This window comes from Schistocerca gregaria, chromosome X, assembly GCF_023897955.1.
Source record: "Schistocerca gregaria isolate iqSchGreg1 chromosome X, iqSchGreg1.2, whole genome shotgun sequence".
Taxonomy (NCBI): Eukaryota; Metazoa; Arthropoda; class Insecta; order Orthoptera; family Acrididae; genus Schistocerca; species Schistocerca gregaria.
This window is the reverse complement of record NC_064931.1, coordinates 441,611,245-441,627,732: the sequence shown is the minus strand read 5'-3', so window position 1 is coordinate 441,627,732 and position 16,488 is coordinate 441,611,245. Positions and strand designations below refer to the sequence as shown.

The window sequence follows — 16,488 nt, the reverse complement described above, 5'->3', positions numbered from 1 at the left end:
GACACCAGCTGCTGATGTATGTATGCCCATGCATATCGTGGCCTGGCTGTTACTAGTCAGTCTGTCGTTATCTTTGAAGACTTCAGTTATGCATTACTGAACAGTAGAATTTTGACCTTGCCTGATTTTTGTTTATGATTTGGACTGTTGTATATATTTAAAACAGCTTTGCTACTTGCGGACTTGTTTTCTGTTAGCCATTCACTTTGTGAACTCTGCTATCAACCTCAGGAATTACCTGTTTGTTCCACTGCCTCTGCATTACCACCAGTATAAGTGATCATCAACTGTGTTCAAACTATATAAAGTAGTATAGAAAAGTGGTGATGAGTAGTTTCTCACTGTGCAACTATTCCAGTGAAGCCCTAGTTTCCAAAGTCGTGGCACCAGAAGTTGCAGCTCTAGCAGCAACAACGACAACAGCAACAGCAAGAAAAACAGTGGAAATTCCACAAGCAACAGGAGAAATTGCTGTTACAACTGATGCAAAACCAACAACAGTCAACAGCTACAGTTTCCTAGTCTTCTGCTCCACCATTTGCTTATTTCAATGATGCCAAGTAGAGTTGAAAGGTCTATTCACATTGTTTTAGTCTTCACACGAAGATAAATCAAATAATGGCCCTGAGCATCAGTGTCTACGCCTACTGTCTTCTCATACTAAACAGTACAAAGCTATGCAAGAACCACCCCCACTCTCAGACCCCAGTAGTATAAGTTTATTTATTGTTTGTGGTTTGCTGACTGACTGTTACAGTCACCAAACCCATCTCGCAGCAACTAGGCTCAAGGTTAATCAATATGTTGAGCAACATAAGGGTGGGCTGCTCAATTGCATGGCTTGGCACACGAGTGTGATGTTTCCTGTAAACTGTGTGGCGCATCTTATGCAGAATCCTCAATTCGTGATGTTATTACATGGCTTGCTGCTGACAGAGAAGTTAGTACAAAGGATTTTGAATCATATGATCAACTGATGGCCTCCAATCATCATCATCATCATCATCATCATCATCATCATCATCCGATTTATCAAGCACTCATTCATCCAGCAGTCCAGCGACATGGCATTCAGTAGCACAGTAGTTAGCAATACCCTGGCCTCATTGACAGTAGGCGCATGCTGAAAGATGTGCTTTGTTCACCATCAGCACGTACCAAAGCAAGTGGACGCTCATAAAATGTTTTCCTCCCTATTGTTGTCAAAGGATCCCAGTAAAGTTCGTGCCATCAAGTAATGTCCAGAGTGTGGCCCACAGCATCAATAGCCTCACTGCCCCTTCCATAACATCATCTGCTTTGCATGTTGAAAACCAGAGCATCTAACAAGTGTCTGCCTCAGCTGATATGCTTCAATAACATGGGCCATCAACACACAACATGTGGCAACAGATGGGATGCAGAGGCTCATGTTGCAACTGGACATTAACGAAATGATGGCGTAACTACATCTATAATTAATGAGGGCATGTACCAACATACTGGCTCCCCATATCTGAGGTCCTCTCAGCATAAAATGGTGATGCACAAAGGCCAGTTGATCTCATTGCAAGTTCAGATAATAGTCTGAGCCAAGTATAAAAATAGCTCTGCACCTAACCTTGATAGTAGTCAATCCTTGGACGAGAACTAACATTTCTGGCTTACTCACATTTGCACTCTTCGGTTTTGAAACTAAGAACCAGGTGAATCTAGTTTCAACTGTGATACCATTCACATATCTTCATACATTACATGCACCATTTAAGAAGCTCTTTGAACCTACAAGGCTGTGCAACAAGGTTGCAGGCCCAAGTATCCTTAAAGCAATTTGGTATGCCTAAGTTTTGTACAGATCATCCAGTGTCTCTTGCCATGCGTGAGCAGAAGTAGATCAGTTGCAAGTATGGGAGTTTATCCCCTGCAATGTCTAGCCAGTGGAGTACACCCAGTGTCATAGTTAGGACACCAAATGGATCACTTAGAATTTTTGATTTTAAGTCTACTGTTGACACTTAATCAAATATCGATGTGCATCCACTTCCTAGGCTGGAGGAATTGTTGGCAAAATTGAGTAGAGGCCATTGTTTTTGCAAAATTGACACGAGGCCACAGTTTTTTAGAGATAGACCTCACTGACACCTAGTTTCAGTTGCCTGTAGTTGATCAGATGAAAAAGATTTTAGTGATTAATATGCCATTCAGCATGTATCATCAAAACAGGTTGCTATTTGGGGTTGCAAGCACTCCCTCAATATTCCTAGGTACCCTCAACAAATCATCCAAGGTATCCCCAACTGTGTTAATTACTTACTAATTACTGATAATTATTGGGGTCACATAGGAGCACCACCTGCAAAACCCACAACTGATGTTAGAGTGGGTGTAAGCACACAGGCTGCATTGTCACCTAGACAAATCTAGTTTCTTTGAGCTGAGTGTCAACTGCCTGGGACATACATTAAGCGATACATTAAGCGAAGATTGGCTCACACCCACACAGGATCATGTGATCACAATCACTAACTTACCAGCTCCTAAGAACCTCAGAAAACTACACTTGTTACTTGGCAAAGTAAATTATTATGCAAAATTCATTCTCAATTTGGTGTAGATACCTCATTCACTTAATCAATTCTGTAAAAAAAGGAGAAGAGTTAAATTTGTGTGGTCAGAGGCATGTGAAGACTTTTATGCAACTTGAGATGGAGCTTAGATCAGCCCCTTGTTGACCAATGTTCCATCCTAGCAAACGTTTAATGCTTGCCACTGACACGTCAGATTGAGGCACTGGTGCCGTGGAGTCCCAAAAATATGCCACCAGATTGGAATAGCTGATTGCATTTGCATCTAAAACATTAAATGCAGCACAGAGGAATTATTCTCAAACTGAGAAAGGAACACTGGCTATCACATATGGTGTCAGTAAGTTTCACATGAATGTCTATGACACTATGTTTTGCCTGATCGCCCATCACAGGCCCCTCATTTTACTGTTCAGTCCCCAGTCGAAACATCCTGATAAGAAGGCACAACAGTGGGCATTATTATTAACTAACTATACCTATGAGAACCATCACCGATCCACCATGCAACACTCCAAGGTACGGAAAGCTGACTAACAGTCTAAACAGATAAAACTAAAATTTCTGGGATAAAACTATATAGAAAAGGGACGTTTAATAAGTAATGCAACACTTTTTTTTCTCACCCAGTTTTGATTGAAAAATGTAAAATGTGTAGTTGTACATTGTGGAGCATTCCTATTTCAGCTCCTATAGTTTCATGAAGTTCCAGCTGATGGTGGCACTGTACTTAGCCTTCAAAATGGCGTCTGTAATGGAGGTGCATTCCAAGAGGAGAACTGTCATTGAGTTTCTTTTGGCAAAAACATGAGCATCACAGATATTCATAAGCACTTGCAGAATGTCTACAAAAACCTGACAGTGAACGAAAGCATGGTGAGTTGTTGGATGAGGTGTCTGTCATCATCACAACAATATCATGCAATCCTGTCCAATCTCCCACATGCCAGCTGGCTGCACACAGCTGTCATTCCTGCAATGTTGGAATGTGCAGACACACTCCTTTGAGGCAATCAACCTCACTGCACAACTGGACATCCCTGTTGATAATGAAACATCAGTTCATCACTTGGAACCACAAACAAAATGGCAATCCATGGAATGGTGCCGCACCACCTCCCCTCCAAAGAAAAAGTACAAAGCTGCACCCTGCAATGATCAACTCTGAAGTGTACTGTGCTAGCATCAGGAAATTGAAGAAACAACTTCAGTGTGTTTGTCATCACTAAAATGAAAACAAACTTCTCCTTTTTCATGACAACATAAGGCCTAACACAAGTCCACCTAATAAAAGCTCATAAAACATCATTGGACTGTCCTTCCTGATCCACCTTACATCCTGATTCTCACATGTTCCAATTTCCATCAGTTTGGCCCAATGAAGGACGTGCTCTGTAGGGGGCACTATGTAGATGATGGGGAGGTTACTGATGCAGCAACAACCAGTAGAGTGGTACCATGTGGGCATAGACATCCTCCCTGTGAGGTGGCATAAGGCTGTCACATTGAACGGAATTACATTGAAAAATACGTTTTTGTAGCCAAAAGAGTGGGTAATAATATAGTGTATTGGAATCTTGAATAAAACCATTCTCCTTTCAGAAAAAATTGTATTTATTACTCAAAAGCATAAACTAATGGGAAAACTGAGCTGGCGTATTTCTTGCAGCATACAGGAGTCTCAATATTACCGGGTATCAGGTCCACCTTTTATGCAAACATCAACATTTTTCAGCACCTTTGTGGTATCATCAGTAGGTATTCTTTATTCAGTTCAGTAAAATATAAACAAGTTTTAAATAATAATTATTGTAAAAAATTAGGTCCAAACAAAAGGTTTTGCTTGTTGTTGTCATTGTTGTCATTACCTTAATTTTTCTACATATCTAGATTATGTAGGATCCTCTATACATTGCTGAATATCAGTAGCTTGGTAAATTAAATTATATTATTGAGAGCTAGGTTGGTGAGTTAACAAGTCTTTTTATCTCTAAATGTAATTTGATTGTATAAAAATATTTTTAACTATATTTTTAGATTACTTCCAGTTTGTTTGCTTCCTGTTCGATCTGCTCTCTCACCTATTGTAGGAAACTGTGCATCTTTCGCTGAACTTCACTCTCAAATAACACTTTCACTTTACAAAACACAGTGCAAATATTGCTTCTGTGGGTCCAGCCCTGTTCGCATGCATGTTACATGCAGAGGCGGCGGGGGGTACTTTGCATTTCTACAACAGGTGAGGAAACAGATGAAAAAGGATATTTGGAAACGAATTGTAAGTAATCTCAAAACAGTGGTATAAAATGAGAGAGAAAACGATTTGTTAACTTGGCTACAAAACTCAAAATAACATTCATATCATTTAATTACACATGACAAGCTATCAAAATCCAATAGTGTACAGAGCATCCTACACAATAGGGTAATGTGCAAAACTGGTTTTACACCTAATTTTGTTAGAATAATTATTACTTAAAACTCATTTAGATTTTACAGAACTGAATAAAGAATGTGTACTGGCAATGGCCCAAGATGCCGAAAAATATTTGGGTTTATATAAAGAAACTGTTATTTGCGCAAAAAGAGGAACTGATATCCAGTAAATTTGTCTGCAAACACAGCAACCACCTGAGCTAAAAACTGAAATGATGACCAACACACGTAAATCCACAGATATAGAAACTGAAGCCACATGCAAAATTGCTTGGCCTACACTCGTTATTAAGGGTACTTCTAAGTTTAAAATTGCATACTTCTATTGGCCACCAGACTGAACCACATGTGTAACTGAAAATTATAGAGAAACTCTCAGCTCACTAGTATGTATGTTCCCAAATTGTACTGTTATTATTGGGAATGACGTTAATCATGTAACTATCTAAAGGAATAGCTCAAAACTGTTGGCCCTGCATGTGAATACGTTGGGGAACAGCAGCTCAAGTTTAGGAAAACAGATAACTGGATACATATGTACCTATTAGAACAGTTCACAATGAAACTGATCCCTTAAGTATTAAGGATCTGCAAACAAACTTCTAATGAAATAATGGTCACTGCACAGTAGGTGTAAAACAAGGTGATGCATGAAGCCTTCAATAACTGTCACAGCAGAATATTACCAAAAGACCTCCCACAAAACCCAAAGAAATTCTGATCATACGTGAAGGCTGTCAGTGACATCAAAGTAAGTGCTTAGGCTCTCATGAATGATACAGGAGCCACAACTGAGGGTAGCAAAGCAAAAGCAAAAGCAGAAGTGCTGAACTTCATTTCTTTACAATAGAGGTTTCTTTACAATGGAAGATATGGAACTACTGCCCCACTTGTCTATGAGAATGGTAACAGATCTGATCCACAAATCTACCACTCAACTTAATTCATGTCCACCCTTTGTCATAACTTAGGACACATTCTGAACTGAAACATAATTAGGATGACTACCCAAAAAGCATTTTACACAGTACCAAACCAATGTTTATTAACAAAAGTATGATCATAAGGAGAATTAAACAATATTCATGAATTAATTGAGAAAATTTTTAAAGAGGAACAGAGTGTCATACCTTGGACTGAGAATCATCAAAGATTATGGTACTGCTCTTCAGATTCTAGGAAAGTACAGTTGCTTCAAGTCAACTGAAGAAGAAGTAAATTCAAGCATGCCCCAAAGAAGTGTGTCTACCTCTGCAGCTGAGTGGTCAGTGTAAATGGTCGCCATGCAGAAGACTGTGGTTCAATTCCTGGCACTGCCAAGCATTTTTCTTTGTTGGGAGGACTGGACCAGGTTGCATTCAGTCTCAACAAGCCAATTGAGGAGCTACCTGATTGAGAGCTAGTGACTCCAAGACTCAATGTCAACAACAGCTAGGAGAGCTGACCCCATGCTCCTCCAGGCCATGTCCAAATGACATCACATGGCACAGGATGACACGGCAGCTGGTCAACATCACATGGTCTTCAGGACCTGATCACAGGATCGCAGAGTTTTGTTGCTAAGTAGAGGGCACCACTTCACAACACGCCATATTGCTGTTGCTATGACATATTCTAGCCAATCAGAAGCTGTCCTTTGCATATAAAAGTGGGAGCCTCGCTAGTTTACGACAGTCAGTTTTAGCCCTGACTACGACCATGGAGGTAGTGGTCGAAAGCTTGGAGTTTTATCCTGAATTGACGTGACATGTACACCGAGAGATTTTTATTCAAATTTATTAGTTTGTAAGACTACTACTGTTATAACCTATCTCTCAGTAACACATGAATTCTGCTCAACGATTTATTTTTCTTCTTCCACATGAGTATCAAGCATCATTGAAAGCTACTCTGTAGAAGTATATTGAACTGAACAATTCACAGCTTCACCAGCATCACCTCCATCAGCAGCAGCAGCATTCACATCTTCTTTTGGCTAATGGTTTCTTGCACATTTGTATATGCAGTACAGTACCCAGCTCTTCACATTCATGTTGTTCTTGCATGTCTCCAAATGTCATCTACCCACTTTCCACTGGGTCATCATCTCTGTCTTTTTTTTAATTGTTTCTTTTCCTGTCTCTCCTAGTACATCCAAATGTGCGTCTTATCACTTCAAGCTAAATAACACTAGGTATTTGAATGTTCTTCCCAATAAGTCTGAGTCTCACTGCCATAAGTCAAAACTGGTAACACACATCAACTCTAAAATAGATGCAAACAATGCCTTCTGTCTCTAGGACTGTAAGTACATGTGTTGTCGTCACTGAGTGAAAGAATCTCTCAAAATTTAGGAATCACAAGGAAATTAGTAAATCATGTAGACATTCACATAATAACCACCTTAATGTATTTATGAATGTTAATCTTCCACTGCAAAGGGAAGGCCATTCAGAACTTCACCATCAACAAGGGAGGGAGGAATAAAACACAACAAACAAAACTTTTATAATATTAAGTGTCAACAAAGGAACTACCAAGATTCTAAACAGCTGGAGATCTACTTCATCTTCAACCACCATCAACTGAAGTGGTAAAAGTTAAGAATAGGAGAGTGCTGTTATTTGTACACTTTACGGAGCAATGTTGACTGTTCACATAGTGAGGCAAGAACAGAATGCAGGGGACTATCTTAACAGCTCAAATTAAGTAGCCAACAAAAGAAATCTCCAGCAGACTAAATGTTTTGTGGCAGTAAAATGAAGCTCATTGTTCATGTCTCAACCACAATAAAACACAAGGATATTCAGTGTATGAATAAACTGGTTTCTGGAATATGTGGCAGTTATTTCTCCACTTCCAGTTTGCCCCACACTAAGTACCAAGTTACATTACAAATATAACATTCCATGAAATGGTAGAGACTACGCTGTAAACTACAGATAACATCAAAAGCTTTAAATTTAGGTGCAAAAAACACATTACATATTTTTTCCACTCTCATTGTTTACATAATAGTGTCTGCCCCAAATGGTAAGTGAAACTGGTGAGTTGCCTACCTACATGTAGGAAGAAAAATGTGTACTGGCTGGCACCACTCTTATTCCTACAGTTAGCAACTACAGCTGCAAATAATTTGATGTTTTTCATGCCATTCTGGGTAAGTTCACAGACCTTATACCCAATTTTCTTATTAAGACATTTAAAAGGTTAAATAACTTAACTTCTAAGCATGTGTCACCTGAATCCATGCAGTTCAAGAATGATGTTAGCAGACAGGTTACATACCAGACAACACAGAACAAGTAATTAAATTTTGTTAATACATAAAGTGAGCAATAGCAAGTACAGTTTTGTGTGTATGTTCACACCTGACTGTTCATTGCATTCAAAGATTAGTGTCATGTAGCTTGTGTCCACTTGCCCATCTCCATTTTTCCTCATACTCTGTACATTTAGGAACATTACTAAAACCTTATGTAGACCTAAATCACAATTTTCTTTTTGCCTATAGGAGAGGGAGTTTGCATATAAGTTAGTCATTTTACTCTAAAGGCATGAAAAATATTGCTCAATAAGCTGCTGATGCTGACTAAGTGTTTACAGAGATGAAACAGCTAAGGTCATCCCTGTCCTATTCACTCCCTAGGACAAAAGCAACACACCCAATCTGTTTGTGTATACAGGGTGAACATTAATAAAACCAACAAACTGCAGTAATTGATTCCTGAATGGAAATGGAGGAAACAAGATCCTACGAACACGTGACTGGAAATGGATGGTGTGCATGCAATGACAAAAAATCATCCAGGAACACAGCACAGAGCTGCAGTGCACCCATGCCTCGTTCAAAGTGGCCTCCATGGGACAGCAGGTGAAGGGAATAGTAGTGGTTGTCATGTAGGATACACATAATCGTACGTTGGCTTACACCATGTTGGCAGGTCACTTGCCTGGAGCTTGTAGTAGGGTTCATCTCAATATACTGTAGAACCCGGTCCTCCAAATCTGGTGTACACACAGTCCATCGCCTAGTAGGTTCACATGCCTGAAAGGACCCTTGATTGTGCAAATGCCCAAACAGGGCTTGAAATGTTGTGTGATGTGGCTGGTGTCTGTGAGGGTACTTGTTATGGTATAGCCGTGCTGCCTCTCAACCGTTTCCATCTACTTGGCCATACATAAACACCATCTCAACTTGTTCACAACATGAATACTGGACCATTCTGCTGCTTGCAGTATGCTGCATCAATCACACAACCTGCAACACACAAGGAACAGATGGAATGTGGACAGCTGAACTGTCATTCACCTGTGACATCTACCGAATTTTTTATTTTCAGACACATGTTCATAGGAACTTTTCTCCTCAATTTCCAATCAGGAATCTGTCCCTGCAGTTTGTTGGTTTTATTAATGTTAATCCTATAGAGAAAATTCCATGTGCAAGTGTGAGAAGGTTGTCCAAACATTTGCATAGCATGTTTCTGGGGCAGAACATGGGGACTAGTCCATTATACATGTACAGGATATGTAGAACCATTGAAAAGCCACATCCAGGCTGACCAACACCCTGACCCCTCGTCATTAATCTGCCAGGCGAATTTGATCTGGGGCCAGCATACCTCCCCTCATGGAAGCAGTCGCAGTAACATGTGCAGCTACCTGGACAGATTGCACAATAAGCTATAATGGGAGACAAAAAATCATTGTGACATTTATTGTAATTAGTTTAACAAAGAGAAAAATTAAGATCTTCGGAAATAAGGAGTTAAAAAAAAAAAAAAAAACTCTCGATTTGTCATAATATGTAATTTTTAGAAGGAGAAAATGGAAATCAACATGCTGTTTAAGGAACAAAATGTGAAAACTGTAATAAAGGGCAGAAGAATTGAATGGCTGGACGTGTCTTGAGAAGAGAAGAAAGAATGGTGAAGGCAGTGCTAGAAGGGAAAATACAAGGGATGGGAGCTCTTGGGAGACCAAAACTGAGGTTGATGGAAGTCATCAAGAAAGCCCCAGACATAACAGGAGCTCAAAGGAGCATGGACTAGGCTAAAGAGTGAAGCAGTGAACCAACTTCAGTTTGTGTGGGCATCTTAGTAAATAGTGGTGCTGGTACTACTACTACTACTACTACTACTAGTAGTAGTAGTAGTAGTAGTAGTAGTAGTAACAACAACAACAACAATAATAATAATAATAATAATAATCATCATCATCAAGGTCCACACTAGCTGCCACATATTATTGCACTTGGCCTCCTGTGGCCTTTATCCAACCATGTGGTGACTTTACAGTAAACAAGCACAGTACTGACTAAGGAAAACAAACAGCACTGTGAATACTTTCAGGACAGTTGTGCATATATTATCAAGTGGTTCAGCATGTCCTTGTGAAATATCACAACTGAAACTAACAATAACCTGACCAAAGCGCCCTCACTCCCAGATGCAATAATACTAATATACACGATTCAGACTTTATGTCAAATTGTGGGTAACTTCTTTACTTAGTGGCATATATTTTTACCAAAATACACTGCTGGCCATAAAAACTGGACCCTCATGGAGGATAGCAAATAACTTTTTTTTTTTTCAAAAGAAGCAGTAATGATCGTCATCATGGTGAAAGTCCATGTTTCTATAGACATTGTCACACTGTCCGCACGGATACTTATCTTGCTGCAAACAAGCTCATTTCCTAACTCACGCTACACGATGTGTCTGTGCCATCCTGCAATGTCTGAAAACAATTATATGCCCTCTCAGGTGTTAGTTGTTTGGCACCATTAAGGTCCAACATTGAGATGAATATGACTCCTCTGAAACCATTAATTCCATGTCTGAATGACCGCTGTGGGAGCCCAACCAACGTGAGCTGCAATACTACGCAACGATAAACAGCAGTAACTGAATTTTCCATTGGTGCTAGGCAGAACATGGTAATACTTTTAAAAAGAAAACACTTTCTAATGTTATTCAAAATTATATTTATTTGGTCACAAACTGGCTTGTGGCTTCTCATGCCACCTTCAGGTGACACCTGAAAATGGCCTGAGAAGCCAAAAGTCGGTTCGTGAGCAAATAGATCTAATTTTGCATAACATTACAAAGTGTTTTCCTTTTCAATATTATAAACATCAGTCTCAATAGGCCACCAGCTTGGACTGTTGAATTCAGAAATGTGCTGGAAGATGCTTCTCCTTCACAGATGAGGCATAATACAGTATCCTTAAATACAAGCAGCATTCTAATGCTATTTCTGATTACGGAATTTCATATGTAATCTTTCTTTATACAAGGTATATAGATGGTGTTACATCTACCTACTTTATTTGGTTGAACTGAAATGCTAATCATTTGCATATCCAAACACGTAGTACACATCACACCAGTTTTAGGTTTGTTGCATGCCATATTCATGGTTTTGCTGTTTTAATAGAAAGTGGTGTAGGTTTAAAAGCTATAACACACACTTTCCTGGAGCATATTATGTTTATTTCCCATGCAATAGTTCTCTCTTGTTCTAAACAAGGATGATCAACATTGAGGCATTTATGAATGTGAATGTAGATTACTGAATTTATATGTTCACTAGGAACCTTAAGTTGTGACTATGGGTGCCCTACAACGAGTCTGGCAAGCTGACAGAAATGAACAAAACAAGGGAATTAATTGGGAGGACATTTTTCTGGTAGAAAGCAGCAAACAAGTGCTAGGTGTAAAAAATAATGAAATTGGTATTGGTGGTGGTGGTGGCAGTTATGACTATATTTGACATAACAGAGATTTATCTGCTGAGAAAATTCACACAATTTTTTTTTCCTACTGCCATAAAATTATCAAATATTTTCTCTCTCAATTTCTCAAAAACAAAAAACAAAAAAAATTATAACTCCAAGTTCCTTTAAAAGGATACAAAATGAATCATATTTTCAACTTACGTTTAACTTCAGCCGACCTTTCTTCTTCAGCTCGTCTAAAGAGCAGCAAGCAACACCCACTCTCCTGGTACGTTTAGCATCAGATACTTTGAAACCCTTAAACAAAAAGAGACAAATAAATTAATTCTGAGCTAGAACTATAAAACTCCTACTATTTTATTAACTTCTGTCCTATATTTAAAACAAACACACACACACACACACACACACACACACACACACACACACAAAGCAAATGTTCTCATGGTTTTCACATGCTATCTTTACAGCCAAGTATACCTTGGAGAGACCCCTGTTAATGTTAATAACCATCAACCTATTTCAATAGTAACTTCTTTCTTAATCATTTTCTAAAAGCTAACGTATTTAAGAATGGGAAAGGAAAAGGGAGAGAAGGAAACGTAGTAGGTGAATATGGAATGGGGTTAAGGAATGAAAGAGGAAGCCGCCTGGTAGAATTTTGCACAGAGCACAACTTAATCAACAATTGGTTCAAGAATCATAAAAGAAGGTTGCACACATGGAAGAAGCCTGGAGATACTGACAGGTTTCAGATAGATTATATAATGGTAAGACAGAGATTTAGGAACCAGGTTTTAAATTGTGAGACATTTCCAGGCAGATGTGGACTCTGACCACAAACTATTGGTTATGAACTGTAGATTAAAACTGAAGAAACTGCAAAAAGATGGGAATTTAAGGAGATGGGACCTGGATAAACTGACTAAACCAGAGGTTGTAAAGAGTTTCAGGGAGAGCATAAGGAAACAATTGACAGCAATGGGGGAAAGAAATACAGTAGAAGACAAATGGGTAACTTTGAGGGATGAAGTAGTGAAGGCAGCAGAGGATCAAGTAGGTAAAAAGACGAGGGCTAGTAGAAATCTTTGGGTAACAGAAGAAATATTGAATTTAATTGATGAAAGGAGAAAATATAAAAATGCAGTAAATGAAACAGGCAAAAAGGAGTACAAACATCTCAAAAACGAGATTGTCAGGAAGTGCAAAATGACTACGCAGGGATGGCTAGAGGACAAATGTAAGGATGTAGAGGCTTATCTCACTAGGGTTAAGATAGATACTGCCAACAGGAAAATTAAAGAGACCTCTGGAGAAAAGAGAACCACTTGTATGAATATCAAGAGCTCAGATGGAAACTCAATTCTAAGCAAAGAAGGGAAAGCAGAAAGGTGGAAGGAGTATATCAAGGGTCTATACAAGGGCGATGTACTTGAGGACACTATTATGGAAATGGAAGAGTATGTAGATGAAGATGAAGTGGGAGATATGATACTGCGTGAAGAGTTTGACAGAGCACTGAAAGACCTGAGTTGAAACAAAGCCCCAGGAGTAGTGTGTGTGTGTGTGTGTGTGTGTGTGTGTGTGTGTGTGTGTGTGTGTGTGTTGGGGCTTATGGGCGCTCAACATCGAGGTCATCAGCGCCCTGACACACATTAAATGGAATGAATGTGGACAGACTGAAGAAAACTGAAAAACACACTCAAAGAAAGCAGGAAAAGAAGGAAAATACTACATAAGAAAGTAAAACCGAAGGAAAGGGAAAACATAGCAAGAAGAATGACACAAAAAATTGTCACTGGCTGGTCACTTACATAAAATATGAGGGAACTTGAATCGGCTCTTAGTGGAACTTCTGACACTGCACCAGGTTACGACTGCATCTGGTACTCCATGCTTCGCCATCTGCCAGTGGCGTCAAAGGAAATCCTCCTCGAATGTTTTAATCTCATATGGCAGACAGGAGGGTTTCGCCACCTCGTGGAGGGAGGCAATCCTCATCCCTCTCCTCAAACCAGGAAAGGACCACACATGTCCTAATAGTTATCGTAGTATCGCCTTGACAAGCTGTGTCGGAAAGACCCTGGAACGGATGGTTAACCGCTGTCTGGTCTGGCTGCTAGAGACCAGACAGCTCCTTAGCCACTTTCAGTGTGGATTTCGGTCCCCGGTCGACAACCTGACCCTCCTAGAGGCGGCTATTCAGCAGGCTTTCCTCTGTCAGCATCACTGTATTGGTACCTTCTTTGATATCAGTAAGGCATATGATACTACTTGGAGACACTGTATTCTTGCACAACTGCATCAATGGGGCTTTCGTGGCCGCCTCCGCATTTTCATTCAGTCTTTCCTGTCTCAGCGGTTTTTTCAGACCCGCGTTGGTAACACACTGTCTGATCATTTTCAGCAAGAGAACGGTGTCCCCCAGGGCAGTGTCTTAAGAGTTACCCTCTTTGCCGTAGCCATCAACAGTATAACGTCTACAGTGAGGAGTCCAGTACAGTGCTCCTTGTTTGTGGACGACTTTGGTGTTTTCTGTTCCTCCTCCAGTGTTGCAACAGTGAGCCGTCAATTGCAGCTAACAGTGCTGCGGTTAGAGGAGTGGGCTGCAAAGACGGGTTTTCAGTTTTCTGCTGATAAGTGTGTTTGTGTTCATTTTAATTGTTCTCGTCGTCTTTTTACTTTGCCTGCCTTGCATATGGGGGATACTGTCCTCCATTTTAGAGATACAGAGCGGTTTCTGGGCCTAATTTTTGACTCCAGGTTGTCATGGCTGCCTCACCTACGCGACTTGAAAGCCAGAACGTTGAAGGCACTGAACATCCTCAAGTGCCTCAGCCACAGGTCTTGGGGAGCGGACAGGGCGCGTCTCCTTCAGTTTTATTGAGCTTTTATGCGTTCACGGCTGGACTATGGGTGTACAGTATATGGGTCAGCGAGGCCGTCTTATTTGCGGATCCCTGACGCTCTTCACCATGCTGGGATTCAACTGGCCACGGGTGCTTATCGGACCAGTCCCGTACCCAGCCTCTGTGCTGAGGCTGGCGAACCGCCACTTACCATCCGGCAGCAGCTCCTGCTGGTGCGCCAGGCTTGTAAGTTTCTTGCAGCTACAAGCTCGCCTGCTCACCATCTTGTTGCCCATCCACCTCTGGACTGCCTTTTTTCCCGACGCCCCCCGCGCTACATCGCTATTTGGGATCTGTGTGCAACGTGTGCTAGAGTCACTTGGTGTGGAGTCTGTACAACCCCAAATCCAGGGTTTTAACTGCCTGCCCCCCCTGGTTACTGAAGCGCCCCGGAGTGATTTTAAATTTATTGCGGTACAAGAGAGATTGCACTCCTGCCACCTTTTTTAATGCAGCATTTTCTGCCATTTCAGAATGTGGTGCTACAGAAGAATGCTGAAGATTAGATGTGTACATCACATAACTAATGAGGAGGTATTGAATAGGATTGGCTAGGAGAGAAGTTTGTGGCACAACTTGAATAAAGAAGGGATCAGTTGGTAGGGCATGTTCTGAGGCATCAAGAGATCACCAGTTTAGTTTTGGAGGGCAGTGTGGAGGGTAAAAATCATGGAGGGAGACCAAGAGATGAATACACTAAGCAGATTCAGGACGTAGGTTGCAGTAGGTACTGGGAGATGATGAAGCTTGCTCAGGATAGAGCATGGAGAGCTGCAGCAAACCATTCGCAGGACTGAAGTCCACAACAACAACAACAACATTTAAGAATGGTTGAGGATATTTGAAAATTTAAGATTCTGAATCAGTCACAATCTGGATTCTGGAAGGGTCTCTCCACACAACATGCCATTTACCATTTCACTGACCATGTATTACAATATACGAATAACAAAATTTTACCTATTGGGATTTTTTGTGATCTGCCTTCACAGTGCAAATCACAGCATTCTTTTGGTGAAACAAACTTTGTAGCTTAAGAGGCATAATGAGATGTGATTCACTTTATATTAAATGATACACAGCAAAGTATCATGTTAAAAAGCTCATGCAGTTCCCATTATGCACCTTCTTCTGAATTGAGTTCAATTCAGGGCTACCCCTGTTCTGGCTACAAACGGGGCGAACCCAAACTCTATTAAAAAAAAAAAAAATTGATATTGTTCAGGAATATTTTCTAAGTACTTTTGTACAAGGGACATGTGGTCTATAGTGACTCATTACAGAGCTAAAACATAATTATGATTTCTCCTGCTGCTGCAATTAACTTTCTTTCTGTGAAAATACCTTCAAAACAGTGAAAAATCTGTAGTATTCAATCATTCTATGACAGAAGGCTACAGCTTCTCATAGGCATCTATGTACAGATACAAAATACAGTGATGTGGTTGCCACTGCTGCAGTAGAAGCTTAGCACAGCATTCAGTGCACCCATATGTTGTTGTGGTCTTCAGTCCTGAGACTAGTTTGATGCAGCTCTCCGTGCTACTCTATCCTGTGCAAGCTTCTTCATCTCCCAGTACCTACTGCAACCTACATCCTTCTGAATCTGCTTGGTGTATTCATCTCTTGGTCTCCCTCTACGACTTTTACCCTCCACGCTGCCCTCCAATACTAAATTGGTAATCCCTTGACTCCTCAGAACATGTCCTACCAACCGATCCCTCCTTCTAGTCAAGTTGTGCCACAAACTTCTCTTCTCCCCAATCCTATTCAACACCTCCTCATTAGTTATGTGATCTACCCATCTAATCTTCAGCATTCTTCTGTAGCACCACATTTCAAAAGCTTCTATTCT

General features: G+C 40.4%; 1 protein-coding gene across 1 annotated transcript in view; it reads right to left on the bottom strand.

Annotated features, from left to right (window-relative positions):
* The window catches only part of LOC126298707 (DNA fragmentation factor subunit beta), a 146,513-nt gene that overhangs the window by 47,838 nt on the left and 82,187 nt on the right, over positions 1 to 16,488 (bottom strand). Inside the window, exon 2 of the mRNA XM_049990133.1 lies at positions 11,926 to 12,021. Within this exon, the coding sequence (XP_049846090.1) occupies positions 11,926 to 12,021 (96 nt within the window). The remainder of the gene's footprint in view (positions 1 to 11,925; positions 12,022 to 16,488) is intronic.